Below are 16,974 nucleotides of genomic sequence, written 5' to 3' on the forward strand. Positions count from 1 at the left end.
TCACGGCTCAGTCTGACACAGCCTTGCAGCCCCGACTGGCTACTAATATTTCACGCGACTCACCACGCAAGGCTCTCTCGTAAATATGAAATTTGCTTCATATTTCTTCTCCTCCTGCGTAAGTCATCTGTTGCAGAAATTGCCAGAAAATCTCACGATGGGGAACTCCACGGATTGTGGAGACCCTCAATATGGTTTTGCCAATTTTGACAATCTTTTTGAGTGTGACGAAGAGTTCGGGAGTATGCATACGGATGGCGAAAATGTTTATATTGATACAGTATGGGATTGTGTGACTTAATATTGCCAGCAACCTGACAGTCGCCTCAAAGGGTGTGAGTATCTCGATGATGAAGGCTGGTTTCATACAGTCAGAGAAGGCGGATCCTGCTACTTCACCGGCGATATGTGTATTGGGATCAACAGTGAGGTTAATCCTGATCTGGGAGGCCCCGGCGTGAGTCCACGCATCTCTACCGCAGAGATATTGCTGAAGATTGAGCTGATCCTGTCATTTGATCCCTAGGTCTTTATTTCGTATCTTATGCAAATTGGCATTGTCTTCTATGTTTTTCTCTTTCTCCGCGTATTCCGTCTGATCCTAAGAGTTGCGTCCTTCATCACTCGTTTCAAGCGTTCTCGCAATACCGAATCTGCCAATGTGAGAGGAGACAAGATCCGTCATTTCTTCAAGCAGCACGACTTGATACTCAAGACAGTTTTGGTGGAGTTCCAAGAAGCGCAATGCTTCATCATGATCGCATCCCAGGCAGCAATTCTGGCAGCCCACAAGTTTCAAGCCGTGTACGAAGCGATAACGTACCAAATGTTGATAGCAAACCAGGGAATTGCCGGTATGGTCTCCATGGCAGGCATTCTGCCCGTCGTCCTTGCCATGTGGTGTCTGCAAAAGTGGCACCGCAACTCCCCGTGGATCTTCTTCCTCTCCTGTGCGGCGTTCGTCTTGTCCGAAGTGGCACTGTATCTTGTCCCTCTGCCACAGATAAAGGACCTCGACGAGGTCAATCGCAGCGATTGGCCCGAGAGCTGCGGCGGGTTCCCGCCGCCCCTAGTTTACTGCATCGATCCATCTACTGGGGGGCAAGCCCTCTCTCCACAGCGGTTCTTCCGTTCTATTTTAAACCCAATCTGCTCCCTAATATGGTTCATTATTGTCATTAAATGGATATGGTCATACGTACATGATGGGAGCAAATCACCCGCGCGTCGTGGGACGCTGCGTGCTCTTATCCAGCCCCTGAAAGCCTACGACTGGCTGCAGCGCTTTCGCCAGTCGAAATGGGGACTCCGGATTGGGCGCGTTTTCCCAGCATTTACTGTCATCGTTGAAGTGCTCTTCATCCTGGATGTATGTGTCGACGCCAACTGTTTTTGGTTCATCCGCACTATGAATATTATTGATTTCGGTCACTGGTCTTTCGGTCAGCTTGTCGCTATTACGGTCTGGCTTCCAGTGATTAGCAAATACTTTCTTCTTATGGGTAAGCACGTCTCGTATACTCAGAGCAAGGCGCATTATTTAACGATTGGCATCTAGGCGGCATTTCATCTTACTCCCGCTCGCGGTTCCCCAAAGGCTACAGGATCGTCAAAGAGCGCACCACTGATACCGAAAATGATGTCTCCCAGTCGGCGCACCTTCCAGTCTCATAAACCGTGACAGCAACAAGACACCGAACCTCTTCTCTTCTAGCGGCACCTGGTTGGACATATCGCGTGTGACTTGAGTTGGTTGACATGCCGATTGACTTCCACTTAACTTCAGAATACGCCCCACAGCTCACCCATCTCTCTGTATAGTTCCATTTGAAGCTCCATGAACATATGTAGGATCCTACCCGCCTCGCCTGCGTAACAAATATGAGCCTTATTCATAGATCAAGGCATCAGGAGGGAGCCGATTGGAGTGTTCCATGAACACAGGACTCGTCTTGCAGACTTGCAGATGGTTTGGCACACTCGAACAGCGTGGACGGGGCGTACAGAATTTGTATATAGGCTAGGATCAATGTGGTTCGATCCAGCGGTTTCGAAAGACGAGCATATGGGGGCGATGGTTAAAGTGTATCCACTGCTGCCACATCGCATGTGATGATTAAAAGTATCAACAAGATATTAATGACTCCAAGGACGATGAGGTTTGGCTTTTGGCGTGTATGTAAGTTCATACAACGCCCATACTCTCACTAGTTTGAAGGTCTGCAGCGATGCACCACCGCCGTGGGCCAGCGCTGCCTGCTTCTCTTATCTCATCAATCCACCAAGTACCAATCTTGTTGAATCGGACACTAAAGGCGTGGGAGAGGTCCTGAAGCGTTTGAGAGGCCTCGACGACGCATATAAAGCGACCATTGGCTCATTAGCTTGAAAACAAATTGCAATTGTCATGTGCCCAGCCGACCATATTGATGCAGGCACATCCATCTCCAAATTTAACCTCGGCTCCTTGTCCACCATCAGTATTCGATGGCGAATTTTGCGTGAAATGGAAGCTTGAATTAAAGTTTTAGAAGGCTTGACGGGCTCGTCATCGATTGAAGTTGCGAGGACTATCCTTATCAAATCCCAGCTGGTGCAAGCTGGTCTTGCACCAGCAAAATTTGGAGTGGAAATTAGTTCAAACGGACTATGTCGACTATTGACTATGTTTGCTGTGGCAGAAATGTATCTTAGGAGAGGATAAGAATGAGAAGCCTTGCTGTGACCGAGGAATGAGGAAAAGCTGTCTACACTAGTGCAATATTTGGTGAGAGTGGTTGGCCCAATTCTAAGGCAATTAGTTCAGACCTTTCACGTGAAATAGCGTCTTCTATCCTCGCAAAAGAGCGAGAAATTTCAGATTTCGTACTATCAATGATAATATGGGACAGCTTCAGTGGCTGCAAAGGACACCCGGACCCTGAAATGCTCAATGATTACAGCCGCAACCCTCTGAGTCTATGATTTTGAAAGAGGTTACGGAGCCCTAGCTCGGTAGCGACGCAAAAATCATAATCAAGAGTGAAAACACATGACCGCGCGGAACGGACGCGATTTACAACAGAGAAAGTGGTGGAGACAAGCAACATCCCCGAGTGGAGACTGATCGTCCACTAGCTTCAGTTTTGGTCTCCGAAGTAGGGTCCCCATTTTGAGTGTCGGAAAAGTGGCACCTAGAATATGGAGAATCATGCAATTTTAGCTTGTATGGTATAAACTCAAGATAAGCACGAGCTCCCATTCCGCGAAGGTGGTCACATATGGATGATCACAACTGTGTCTATAAATCCCACTGGGGCGCCCGATAGTGTGACTTTTCTACATCACACCACCTGTTGCGCCCCATTGCGACAATCCCCCGGCAGATATCGATTTGTTCGCCATGGAAGCGGTGCAGGAAAAGAACGCCCTGGGTGACTCCCAAAAGAATCTCACACGCCAACATGAAGACAAGGAGTCTCAGGAAGCAGCGCTTGAGAATCCTACAGAGCCAACAGGAGATAAAGATTCGACTGAAAAGACACAAAATGCCACTCAACCGCCCAGCAAACTGGACCCGGCTCATTCATTTCCAGCGCCTGGGATTGAGGCTCAGGGTATTTATACGAATTGGCAGTTTATACTGGTTTTTGTCGTAAGGCATATCCGCATCCTCCAAGATAGTAAACACTCTGTGTGATACTAACCACAGTCACAAAGTCAATCTCGTTGGGTTTCAATGCGTCTTTCCTCGGAACGGTCAATAGCTGGAATGGAGGACAGGTTTTTCTTCCAGCGATGCTCCTACTCCGGCGCATATACAACCTTCTCAGACCTATTAACTTACTCGCAATTTCAGCCGGTGTCAACGTGGCCAACGTTGCCGACGGGCTAGATCTGGCCCAGATGGCACACGGTGTGAATACCACACAGCTCGGGTCAAGCCTATTTCCGGATGATATGTTCTGGGGGGTCGTGCACACAAACCCGCAAGAGTTTGCCTCGGGGTTCAACTTCACTGGCATCGCGCGGAGTCTGAACATGGGAGAGATTCTGCCATCAATTAACGTGACGCAGATTGCGTCAGGCCTTCAGATGGCGGACCTTGTATCCGGTCTCAATGTCACAAACTCAGTGCCGGCTGCATATAACGAATTTCCTGCCGGTGTGCATGACTTGAGGTCGGCGCTCTGGATTTATCCCACTTTGATGTTCACCCAGACGCTCAGTTCTGTTTTCTTTGGGCGTCTGTCGGACTATGTTGGCCGTCGGTGGATTTTTCTTTTCGGAAACGCTGTGTCGCTCGCGGCATTCCTCGCAGCGGGACGCTCTGACCAGGGCGTCAACATGACTGGCTTGGTATATAATACTTCTTTCTCGCTCATCCCATATACCATGACTTGTAGCTGACTGGCTGTGTAGAGTGCCCTCTTGGGAATTGGTACAGGGATTCAGGTCCTCGGACCCTGGTTGGCACTTGCAGAACTGGTTCCTGTCCGTCAGCGGTTTACAGTAACAGGTCTCTGTTTGAGTCTCCTTGGCCCCCTACTGGTCTTGCACGTCATTGTTGGTAAGTCAGTCACTTCGGGAAAGGGGGCGATGAGGTTGGCTAACGACCACCTGAAGTTTCTGCACTGGAACGGAACACAAGTGAAGGCTGGAGGTGGGGTTATTATATTAATGCAATTTTCTCGTTCGCCTCGTTAATAGGGCTATTTATTGCATACCATCCGCCAACATATCACCAATTGCACAACCATCCCGTCGAAGATCCTCCAGTCAAAGACTGGCTGGGCCTGTCTATATTTACCACTGCTATTGCGATGGTCACTTATTCCCTCGGCTGGGGAAAGTTTATCTGGGGTTAGTGCTGGTTTCCTGTCCAGGAGACGGTATACACTGACAAAGGCATAGTTTGGTCTGCTCCCCAGATAATTGCCGTTATCACAATAAGTGGTTTTGTCCTGCTTGCGTTTTTGGTATATGGTAAGGATATTAAGCAAAATGGACATGAGAAAGTGTACTCATGGAAATACAGAATACAACTACGGCAACGACCACAATGCTTACCCAGCCTACTTGATGCGAAGCCTCACACATGTGTCGCAGATGGCTCTCGCGGGATTGCATTCACTTGTCTGGTGGTTTGCACCTATAGCTCAACTGGTGGTCTTTTTGACAGTGACGCCTCGATTTGGCCTGCAAGGAGCATGGGAGAACGTGAGTGTTAACTATTGCATTAACAGCAGGGAGGAGTACATTACTGACACATTTACAGTTGTGGGCCGCAGGGCTGGTAGCCGGCTTTCTGTTGGCTTCTCTAACATTGGTCCAGCCAAAGTACCTCAAATGGCACGTCGCCGTGGGAGCTGTCTTCGGAATGGGATTCCTTGCTTGTCTTCGGGCCTTGATCCATACGAATCAGTATCGCCTAAGTATGGCGTTCTTCTTTCTGGCAGGCTTGGGACACGGATATGTGACTGTGGTCTTGTACGTGACAGGGCCCATGTCCGCTCATAAGCGCGATATGGGGCTCGTCGTCGGCCTAGTATCGGCTTACAGAAATATGATTTTCTCCGTCATCCGTAAGTCTCGAGCCCCCCTACGGGTTCATGGGTGACTTATCGCTAACCATGTTGTTACATAGGATCCGTGTTCTTGACTCTTGTAAGATATGCGCTCATCATTACCAACGTGATATGCCATGCTAACGAGATGTGCAGTACGTCAACCAACTGATGGGCAAAATGCAAAGAATCCTACTCCCAGCATTCGCAAAGGCAGGGCCCGTACCGAAAACATTAAGGAGCATCTTTGATGGTATTGCCGAAGTCCAAGCAACTGGCGATATGCGCGCTCTGACTCAGCTTCCTATTACGAAGACGATGACCAGTGCTCTGGCTACGACCTGCGGCCGGTCGTGGCAGTACGTCATTGTGCTGGCTTATATATACTTCTTCGTTGTCATGATCTATAGTTTTGTGGCGCCTAGCACTGACAGGTACCTGTCTGATCGGGTGAATGTTCGTTTAAACCGTGGTGGTTTGGACCTGGGTAGTGTCTTCCGGCTGCCATCGCTGAAGCGCAAGGCGTCTCAGGAGACGACACCTCAGGAGAAGACACCTCAGGAGCAGGAATCTCGTGAGAAGACGTCTCAGGACCAGACGCCTTATGACCAGACGCATCAGGAACATGTGCCTCAGACTCAGGCGCCCCAGGAGCCGAAAGAAAAGAAATAGAGTGGCAGGGGTCGTTATACTGTTCGTTATATGATATCCAAGGGGCAACATTTTCCGTCCTTTGATAGTAATAAGAAAGACACTCGTGAAATCAAAGTTGGTCAACAATAAAGAAAAAGGAAAGGAATCTAGATAATTAATAGCCCATTAATCAGTAGTAGGTTGGTTAAAATCATTTTCGAGGTAGACGGTATCAGTATAGTCTTTAATACTTTCAATAACCCTTCCCAAGTAGACTCGGAGATAGTCGGGGGAAGGTTTCGACTACTGAAAGCTATCTGCGTCCAGACTTGTAGGTATATCCGAGAGCGATAGACATTCACAGACCGAGGGAGCTCTGGTGTTTTATGTATTTTCGCATCTGAATTATATTGTTCGCTTCTTCAAAATCAAGGAAGTGAAAGAATCAGTCACTGCAGTCAGGTAAGCGTCGCCTGATCAAGCAGAACTTTCTCACGCAGCTTGTGTTTCGACTCTACATCCAACTTGCAACCTGCTCTAGCTTCGAATAATATCATCGAAACCATCAGAATTGGTCTTTTCCGTTTCCATCGGTGTTTCTCGTCATAACATTGTCCATTCCATGATTTTCATTGGTGTTACAATGGACCCACGTTCGAGCTTAAGGCACCGCAGCTGTTAAATGATATATAGTGAAGTTCTCTATGATTATTAGACCACGAAAAACCCAAGGTAATAAACGACAAACTATCCAGCAGACGCTCAATCAGTATTTTTAAAAGATATTACAGATTATTCATAATTATTTCCAGATACAGACCCTATATGGGATCTGGCCGTAAAACATTTAAACATATGCCAGAAGCATACAACATTCCTCATTCATGGCGCGTTGCTTCAACATTAACGGCGTTTCGCATCAGTAGCTACTTGAAATAGGTTAGTCATGTACACCAGAATCAAGTGGCATTTTGCTTGGTACTTACAGGTTCTGGATGAACGATGCGATATTAGGTAAAATCTGGATGGGAAGACGCGTTAGCTGGCCGTGGTCATTGGTTGAAAAAAGCGAATAAGAGGAAAACATACATGTGCTGCAGAGCCAAGCACATTAACAGTCTGATTTCGAACATCAGGCGTGAATGACTTTTCTGCATGATGCCACAGACCGTCGACCTTATCGACTAACTGTGGCGTAAGCACGCCGGACGCAGTGCCGATTAAGCTGCTCGTCTCGTTGGCAAAATGGGGAGTCAAGAGACCTGTCACTGTGTCGAGCAGCCCTCCAAGTCTGTCGAAAGTTGAGGGTGTAATCCCTGGAGCGAGCGAATCGTACATTGTGCGAAGTTTGTCGAAGACGTTCTCGGTTCGGTTGAATAGATCCGGAGTGAGGGCGTCGTTGGCTTTACCCAGCAAGTTGCCGGCCCGGTTGATACCCTCCGGCGTGATATTGGACCACACACTGGTCGCGAGATTGTGAAGTTTATCCTTGCGTTCGGGGGTAAAGTAGTCTTTTGTGTCGTTGAATGCACCCTCGAGCTTCTTGATGTTCTCCGGCGTCACAACCGAAGCTATGGTGCCGATCAAATCCTCCACGCTGTTCCCGAGTTCACCCAGACGATCCCAGTTAGCATTTGAAAGGTAGTTGAAGACCTTCTCAGCATAAGGCTCGAGCTTGTCAACCTGACCGCCGACCTTCTTGATATTTTCGGGTGTTGCAACAGAAGCAATGGCATCGATCAAATCTATCACGCTGCTTCCTACATGCCCCAGGTGATCCCAGTTGGCATGGGACAGATAATCCATAACCTTGTCAAAGTAAGGCTTGACACTGTCCGCCGCGCCCTCGAGCTTCTTGATGTTTTCTGGGGTCACCACAGATGCGAGAGCGCTGATAAGCTCTTCCCCACTCTTGGCCAGAGGACCGAGCCGGCTCCAGTCCGCATGCGAAAGGTAGTCCGCGACCTTTCCAAAGTAGGGCTTGGCCTTCTCGATGGCATCCTCGATGGCGTGAATGTGTTCTGGAGTCAGAACGGTGGCAATGCCGGCGATCAAAGTTTCCCCGTTCTTTGCCACATCGTGCAGGCGGTCCCAGTCCACATGCGAGAGGTAGTCTTCCGCGTTTGTAATGAAGGGCTTGATTTTGTTCACGAGAGGACCGGCATTCGAGACAACAGTCCGGAGGCTATCGGTAACTTCCTTTGGTAGCAGACCCTCGACCTTGTCGAGAATATCCTGAATGTCCTCGGTGGAACCCCCAGTGAGCAATTGTTTCACAGCGTCGATAATATCTGTGACATCCTTGATGACATGCTCGGAGACAAGTCCTTTAGCGTTACCAAGCAAGGCCTTGCTTTTGGAGTAGAGAACCCCAATGTCATCAAATGCCTCTGCCAAGTGGACCTTTTTGAGCTCGTCGATCGCTTCGGGGGTTATGATGTCTTGGGCCGTGTGGACCGCCGACGTGATCTTGCCGACGGAGTGTGGGTTCAGCAGCTGGAATGCGCTCCCCAGCAATGTCTTGGTATCGTCGGCCGTGGGGGCCTTCAAAAGGTGTGCTGCGTCATGTACCAACCCCTCAAGGTCCGGCAAGAGCTTGGGTGACAACAGGCCCTTTACTCCGTCCAGAAAACTAGAAATATCCTTGAGAGGATCACCCGTACTCCCCTCGGGTAGCAGCTTGGAATCCGAATCTGACGTTGATGTGTGCGATGGTGGCGCGTCCCCTCCATCAGTGGTTTTTGAACCACCGCCGAGTAATTTGTCTAGACCGTCCGTAGTTTCGGAGGCACTGGTCGGCGCGGCAGATGGCGAAGAGTCGATCGATTGTGCCTCACTCGTTGTCGGAATCGCGGTCTTTTCCGATTCGTCCGATTCGGTGGATGAAGATGTGGTCGGCGGTCCGATATTAGGGAGCCCTGTTAGGGCATCGTGCATGGGGTTGGGACCATGTGCATCATGAGCTGTGGTCTGGTGCTGCTCTGCAGGTGACGGGCTGGCGGTGGAGACGGCTGGGCCAGCAGCAACAGGCCATCCCGTCAATAATAAGAAAGGTAGGTATGTTCGAGGAATCATATTGAGAAATTGACAAGAGCCGATAGGAATACAGAGCTCGAACTGTCAGCTGTCCAGCAGGTGGTGCAGGAACGGTAGCTTGTAAAATGCTTGCTGATTTTATATCTCCTCGCCAAAGTTCATGTGCAGCCTTTCTGCTTCTAGTACTACTTTGACGCGACCTGCTAGCTACGATATATTGCTACTACTTGCCAAGTCAATAGTGATAATGGGGTATAATTGCGCCATTGTTTGACGTGATTAGGACACTATATCACTAAAAGTCTGGTCCAAATCGTACTACCTTTGACAGCGAGTCCGCAACAGGTGGAGCAGCTACTGTTGTCGATCTTTCTCCGGTATGGACACTATGGAAGCCTTCGGTGAACAGAGATTTTCTAGTGTCTTTTCACTAATTCTCTATCTAGATGGGATATTCTATCGGACGGATTTTCCGACACTGCTAACGAGATCGTCAATTTCCGAGATAATAGCTTCAAATGGCGCCGGTGCAAGTCGCCCAGCATCTTGTGGTTCTAAAAAAATAAACTATTCCCGAAGACGGACTAGACATGATGGAGCAAGCTGTAGGACTAGGCTATCAAGCGGTTTCTGCCTGCAATGGCAACATTAACCATCATCACAATACGCACGAGAAGACCACCTTGACACATCCAGAACGACATATGAACTCATGAGGCACTGAATATTCCAACCCAACCCTCACATGCACGAAGTACAGCGCAATCGGTCGAGGTTCGAAGGCGCTTCGGTCTTCTCGGACTCTCCAGGACCCCGAACCAGACCATACTGTGCAGAGCCTATACTATGAAGTCACACAGTAGATACGCTGGACGATCATGTCTATATACCGCCAATCAGAATGTATCGGTTCTTCATAGTCCTGATTTTCTCGGTTCAGGGTCCACATTGATCTGTGGAGCCCGATCGAACCACATGTCTGTGGGAGCCCGACCCGACCCCGACCTGCGTGTCCCACTCTCGGTGTTGAGGAGGCATAGTCCGGCAGCGTCACTGAATCGATATATAAATGTCTGGCACAGAACCTAGCTTAACAGGCTTTGTTCCTGGCATATATTACATGCATCTATGTATGGTTTTGCAGGGCATATAACTGGCTGTCTGAAAATTCTACTCCAACTCGTCAAGCCGCGACACGCCTACAGCGTTCTTCTGCTGTAAGTCACGGTCTGGGTCCCTTCTTGGATATGATGCTCTACAACTTGGTCAATCAAGCATGTCAACGGGCACGATGCTTGCGTGATTCCGTCGAATTGCAGATCAACGAACTTTCGATGATCAACTGTTCATGGCACAATATCGGGGACTCGACGCGGGGACTGGATAGACTGTTTACTAAACGGGTAACTCAAAAGTTCATCCACGATCAAGAGCCCGAAGCCGACTGTTTTTAGTGAGAAGAAAATACCAATAAGAAAGCAGGACATAAAGCTATTCAATCACTTGTCGAGGTATGTCATACACTGATTTGGAGTCCTCAACCCCTGCATTTTGTAGCATCTCACGTTTCATGCTTGGCAAAGCTCCCATGATGGTGGACCCCAGATAGAGTTGATTTTTAGTCGCATAAATGTAAGGGCAAAATGAGTCTAATCTGGCTTGTCAAAGCGACATGCAGATCACGTCCCTCTGGTCCACAATAAAGGCCGAATACTGTAGATCCTCGTCGGGATTTACAATCAACTATGTAGATCATGCTATACCTGTTATCTATACCCACCGGCAATCCAAAGCTCTTGCTACGCCCACCAATTCCAATCCAAGCATTATGTTGTGCGGTTCGGAACTGCTCATCGGTCTACCTCATAGGGTACTTTTGCGTTCGAAAGGGATGGCAAGTGTTCGACCTCGGTTCTTGTCATTGCTACGATAATCGCAGGGGCAGAGAAGTTCAACATACAGGACAGCAAATAACTAGTCGAAAAGAGATCAAGAGCCCTTGTCATCCAATCCAAGTCAATTGCGGGTCCTTTGACTCTGGACGTGATGACATCACGCAACTAGGTCTGTATGCCCTGAGTGGAATAGGCAAGAGATCTCAGTGTTCCAAGACGCGGTAACTCCAGCGCGTCCCATATATTGGCGATGCATACAACCTCTCCATGATCACCATGACAGGTTGGAATGCCGTTGACGGCGGAGCTCCAATGTTCAGAATAAGCATGATGGGAAGTGCACGACATCGCCCGCGCGCCTCGACTGCATGCAATAATTGTCGCAAGCGCAAAGCCAAGGTATATCACTAAATATGGCGCAAAGCCGTTGATATTGCCGGAGTTAATTAGTATTAAGTGTAAATTTTCTGTATAGTGTGATGTGCAGAAAATTGCGCATGGCGAGGCCTGTACAAAGTGTCGCGTGGCAAATGTTGAGTGCATAATTTCCCACAACAGCGATCGCCGGAGGTTTGTGACTGTCCTACGAACCAGATGTAGCAATCTGTCTGATTGTTCATATTAGATACGGATCTCATCGCCATGTCGCGTTTTTGCAGGATCGCCTCCAGTCTCTCGAAGCGTTCATCGCAGAGAACCCTCGACCGCACGGTGACGCGAGAGAGCAGTTGGTTGCTTCAAATGAACATGAGAAGGGACCATCATCTTCTACAGACGTGGATGCGGGCTCAGAACCGTCATCACAATGCGCTTATACGTCACGAAGATGACGGTCGCAAGACGCTGGGCAAAATACCCAATTTTCTATCCCAGGGGCGGATACCTCAACCATAGCCGATTGTCAACTACAGAGGCCAGACATTCCCAAGCTGCTTCAGATTAATGGAAACCACTCGAGCTTGAGTGGTATCCCGAACATGAGTACTTCTGTGGCGAATAGTGCGAACGTATTAGCATACACCCCAGGAGGGTCTGCACATCATCTTAGTATTCCATATATGGCCACAGACAACAGCCCAAAGCAGGATTTAACCTCTCGGCCATCCACTAAATCGGAGATACAATTGTCGGGGGCCGAGGAAGATATCGGCACTGAAGCGACAGTTAGTCCAGAAAGTGCTATTGGAAATAGCTTGGCGAAGTCCATCGCTACAACCATGGCTAGTACACGAGGAGTATTTCCTCTCGCATCGCCAACTTGGAGTTCGATCACAGTACTACTCGCCATTTCTAGAGGACACTTTACTGGCGTGTGCCTCTCGGGCTAGTACATCCTCCGCGATTCGCAAACTGGAACCACTATACATCGACCGTGCCATGAAGTCTATCCATGTGGAGTTTGAAGACCCAACACCTGCGACTGCCCAGGGTTTTGTTCTCCTAGCAGATTTTGAAACAACCAGAGGTCGAGATCGCCAAGCATGGACATATATGGGTTAGTAACTGCCCTTGATTGTGTTCTTTTTCTCGTTCCATCCAAAGACTAGCTAGCTCATGCTTTGTTATTTAACAGGGACCGCATGTCGTATGATCACCTTTGATCTGGGACACGATAAAATTGATCCAGCAATGACGAGAGACATCCTTATGTCACCAGATACTCAGTACCGATCCACCATCTACTTGAGTACTTTCGTATACGACACTCTCTGGAGTATACACCTCAGGCAGCCGAGAGCGATACCGCCGTCTATGCTGTGTACCGTCCGAGATTTAACCCCGAATTATGCGCAAAACAGAATGCTACATGTTTGGGTTGACCTCTGTATGCATATCGCCGAAATCAGGGATATCATGACGACGTCCGTCCCACTAGATAGCTATTCCAGGACCCATATCCTACAATTGGAACAGAGTCTCCAAAGCCATTATGATGCACTCCCTCCTGCTCTCTTCGCGTCAGTCGGAGAGCTTGACATGGCGGGATATACGTACAACACCCAGTTTCACAGTGTGAAAATCGTACTGCATCGCGCGCTACTCCAATCGACACTCGGACAAGACCACGAAAATGCTGCCCCGATCAACGACACCTATCAGTATACTCCGTCCAACTCGTCGAAGGTCATCTACGAAAGCGCAGTCTATCTAACCAATTCAATACTCACCTACAAGGAAATATTTGGCCCCGATAAGATGGTCCCGCTCATGGTATACAGTATCTACATGGCAGCTACTTCTCTCGTCAACCACGTTCTTTCCCTCCACAACCTCGGTGCTCCTGCTGACCGTGACGAGAAACGCATTCGACTCCTGATCGACACGCTCACTCAGATCCGAGCGCACTTTCCCGTCGCCTCTCGCATGTGCCAGACCATATTGGAAAGTTTTGGTGCCCCTTAATTTGGTTATACCAGTCCGCTTGGCTAAAGACAGGCCAGATCGTCCCCTCGCAATAGTGGCATATTGCAGATTAATTGCTCGGGAATCAAATCGCCGCTAGGGAACTGTGTGCCCGGAGTATCTTCGGACTCTAGTCGCATGGGTGATGGGCGTTTCTCCATGGCTTCCTAATTCAAATGTGAAACATTGGTCGTTTTCTCCGTTGGTTCTAGACCAGTAGATTTACTGGAAGTCCCTGATTGTGTAGTGCTCTTTGCTTCGGTTTATTCCTATTTGTTTCTATTTGATCTATGCATAGCTGTTGATACACTCCCGGGCCGCAGCAGTCTATATTGCTAATATAATATAAGTACATACGAAAAACATGCTATACATACAATAATTCTTTTGGGAATCAGCTACAAATTTGACGCCTACTCTATTGGTTATCAACGGCTAACGTCAAGCTCAGCCGGTAGAAGAGTACGTGGTTTCGGAATCCGTCAGTGAAACATGATATTAGAAAGGAGATATTTGAACAATTGGAATTATGCAATTTAAGAACAATATCTTAACCGCTACGCCGAAACGCCGACCAACGTTCGTTTGGTATAGGGCTTAACCCGACTGATATCCCTAACTGAATACCACAAAATAGAAGATATGTCCAGTCACTGGAAGTAAGAGAACGTGCAGAATATATGATTTCCATCACACGACCCCACGACCATATGATAACTATCGTAACGTCTATTGGATTCCGTGGTGAGCCTTCCTGTAGTGTCAGAAAAAGCACGGTCTTTGTACATTGGCCACGCCACGCATTAAACTTCTTATCTTGGTCTGATAATCTAGCATGCCCCCAGGTAACACAGAAAAGAACGTTCTTTTTTGAATTCTCTCTTATTGTGATAAACTTAGATAACCACTGTCAATACTTGTCTTTATGCTATAATAGCGCCTCTCCTGCAAAGGTTATTATCATTGATTGGGTCATAGGATAAATAAAAATTCAACATGGCTAATTTCAAGAGCATTTAACCAAATAACAAGCTCTAACAGCACTATAAGTGAAATTAGATCTTGATCACTGTGCTGTAACAGATTCTCCAAAATAGAAAAAAAGTACAGACTGGTAGACAACCAGTCAGCTTGAGCAGTGTGTGGAAATTCTTTTTGCTTGTTATAATGACCTCCTATCCTTGAATGGCGACGCCACCATATGCTCAAAAGATGCCCGGTGTAGTATGTTTCTGCAAATATATCTAGTCTCTTGATACAAGCTAGGAACTGTACGAGCCATTATAACAAAATGGATATTTGAGGAAGCACCGTATTCAAAGTGATCACCCCTGAATACCATTAGTCCTGACTGGTTTTCGACCTAGAAAAAAGCTCAAGGATAATAAAAACCACCTCTAGCGCCATCACAAATGATTTGATGTCCTTGGATGTCCTTGATCGGTGAATCATCACACATGCCGAATGCTGGAGTATATGTGATCGTCAGTTTGTTTCACCGGGAGCAGCCTTGGTCCAATAAAAGGCACGGTTTCGGAGCATCACAATCGGTCCGAGCGACGCTATATCAATGGCCATCAATATTGCAACCTTGACAACCGACTCGGAAAAGGAAGAGTAGGCGCGTAGTAGCTTTAGGCTTCCAGGTACTCTCACAAATCTCATCTGGGAAAGTAAGGGAATCAAGTCAATTCAACGGGCGAAGCATCAAGCCACGACAAGATAGAGTAAGTTTTATGGAATCAAAGGCATCCTAAAAAAAAAAATCGAGAAACTCCAAAGATCAAAGAATTGGCGATTTCATCTGTACACGAACACATCACTGGATTTCTATATCTCAAAATGCAGAGAAATGGACGTATCACAAGTGTATATAGGGCTGCACGAACCGTGCCCGAGCTTTTTGATCCACCGACCCGTTAGCGGCGGGAGGACTTATCATCGGCCCACATCGATCCTGCGAGCCCCGCAAATCCTTTCGGCTGTCAGCAACTTATACTACGCTCAGGATAGACTCGAAACGACGTTGTCATCAAGGTCAATTATTGTCAGGTGTTTGTCAACGGGGAGACATTCAATGAGGTGGATATCTCGGGGCGATGGAAATTGGAGTCTGGAAATTTGTATGGGTCGGTCAGGTGTTGGGGCCGAAGGGCAGGTCGGGCGAAAGGGCTTCTAACTAGGAACAGGTTAATTGTGCCGATGAGTCTGCTGCAAGGAGGACCAATAGGATGTTTATGGTGAAGTTAAAGACTTTGGTTCGGGACAAAAAGTTTGCACGTGGGTCCGGAATTTCTGGCTTGCATAGACCTGAGGTTTCATTGGGATTTTTATCAGCGACCACTGGAAGTGGAGAATAATAGATAATCAATCATTGGGTATAAACAGAGGTAGACTATATGTGTATTATGAGATTAAGTATCAGTACAAATCAGGTCTAATGAGATCCGGTCCCTAATCGTAGAATATACTGTCAGATGCCATGGTGCTAATATACATACAAAAAGAAGTATAGTAATTCAAATATACAAGAAAGAAAGAAACCAAAAAAACACCAGATATCTTACCAAATCAACCATCCAGCGCAACCCCTCGTACTCATAAAGATCCAGCACTCCGAATAAACAGAAACGATTTAAAGAAGCAGGCCCGCGGCCACCGACCCCATTCCGTACAGCAGGTTGTTGACGTTCACGGGACCGCTAGCGGCGTTCTTGAAGTGAACGGGAGGGTACTTGTTGGGGTCTTCGGTGTCACACTCGCCACCGCTCCGCGACGTGCTGAGCGTGCAGTTGGCGTGCTGTCCATCGGGGGCAGTGAAGACGAGTTCGCCCGAGTGCCAGTTGACTTCGACCTCGCCGTCACCGCAGATCTTCTGGCTCGAAACGCCCCGGTTGCCACCGCAGCCCTCGGAAAAGGGTTTGGAGCTGCCGCTGCAGCCGAACAGGTCGTCGTCGATGATCACCGTGCAGTGCGAGACGTACCTGTTGGCGGGAGGGTTGGTGGTCTTGACGTAGATGTGGGCACCGGAGATGGTCTGCGCCAGGGCGGCGATGGCGCCAAACTTGAGGAGCCAAGACTGCATTTTGTGTGTGGTTTTTTTGGGCGGTATTAAAGGTAGTAAAAAGTGTTGATTTTTATGGTTTTTGTAAAGCTGGAATGAGGAACGATGGGTTGGGGAGAGGCTGGCGTCTCGCAGAAGGGTATCAAGGGCGAAAAATGAGGGCAAGAGCGCAAATCGGGGCGTGACGAGTAGAGTCAGACCGGGCTTTATAGGACACCCGGCAAACCCGGGATGGTACCCAAAGAGTAACCACCCGAACCAAGACCATCGGCCGTCCAGAAAATTTTCAAAATCGGGTAATTCGAGACCAAAACAATGCCATCGTGGTTTAGTAAAGTAAATTGCGCAGATAACTTCCTCCCACGGCCGCTGAGAACCGCCGCCAGCATTGGCGGAC

At 48.2% G+C, this 16,974-nt stretch overlaps 5 protein-coding genes across 5 annotated transcripts; 3 read left to right on the forward strand and 2 right to left on the reverse strand.

The window, feature by feature from the left end:
- Positions 1-754: 754 nt before the first annotated feature.
- P168DRAFT_320274 (uncharacterized protein) lies at positions 755-1,674 on the forward strand (the record flags this gene model as incomplete). Its single annotated transcript, XM_024840351.1, has 2 exons — positions 755-1,502; positions 1,559-1,674. 2 exons carry the CDS (start codon positions 755-757, stop codon positions 1,672-1,674), a joined length of 864 nt encoding a protein of 287 aa, XP_024691323.1.
- A 1,628-nt stretch (positions 1,675-3,302) lies between these two features.
- P168DRAFT_328733 (uncharacterized protein) lies at positions 3,303-6,319 on the forward strand. The gene is made up of 9 exons (XM_024841382.1): positions 3,303-3,634; positions 3,700-4,338; positions 4,402-4,549; positions 4,606-4,842; positions 4,894-4,965; positions 5,018-5,199; positions 5,258-5,564; positions 5,627-5,646; positions 5,703-6,319. The coding sequence occupies exons 1-9, from the start codon at positions 3,383-3,385 to the stop codon at positions 6,216-6,218; spliced, it is 2,373 nt and encodes a 790-aa protein (XP_024691324.1). The 5' UTR covers positions 3,303-3,382; the 3' UTR covers positions 6,219-6,319.
- Positions 6,320-6,817: 498 nt separating this feature from the next.
- On the reverse strand, positions 6,818-9,254 carry P168DRAFT_283485 (uncharacterized protein; the record flags this gene model as incomplete). The annotated part of the gene is made up of 3 exons (XM_024836056.1): positions 6,818-6,854; positions 7,166-7,221; positions 7,269-9,254. 3 exons carry the CDS (start codon positions 9,252-9,254, stop codon positions 6,818-6,820), a joined length of 2,079 nt encoding a protein of 692 aa, XP_024691325.1.
- A 3,642-nt stretch (positions 9,255-12,896) lies between these two features.
- Positions 12,897-13,513, forward strand: P168DRAFT_305981 (fungal specific transcription factor domain-containing protein; the record flags this gene model as incomplete). Its single annotated transcript, XM_024838979.1, has 2 exons — positions 12,897-12,935; positions 13,025-13,513. The coding sequence occupies 2 exons, from the start codon at positions 12,897-12,899 to the stop codon at positions 13,511-13,513; spliced, it is 528 nt and encodes a 175-aa protein (XP_024691326.1).
- Positions 13,514-15,990: 2,477 nt separating this feature from the next.
- P168DRAFT_291866 (uncharacterized protein) lies at positions 15,991-16,875 on the reverse strand. The gene has a single exon (XM_024837485.1). The coding sequence runs from the start codon at positions 16,596-16,598 to the stop codon at positions 16,149-16,151; it is 450 nt and encodes a 149-aa protein (XP_024691327.1). The 5' UTR covers positions 16,599-16,875; the 3' UTR covers positions 15,991-16,148.
- Positions 16,876-16,974: the final 99 nt, after the last annotated feature.

This window comes from Aspergillus campestris, assembly GCF_002847485.1.
Source record: "Aspergillus campestris IBT 28561 chromosome Unknown P168scaffold_9, whole genome shotgun sequence".
Lineage (NCBI taxonomy): Eukaryota > Fungi > Ascomycota > Eurotiomycetes > Eurotiales > Aspergillaceae > Aspergillus > Aspergillus campestris.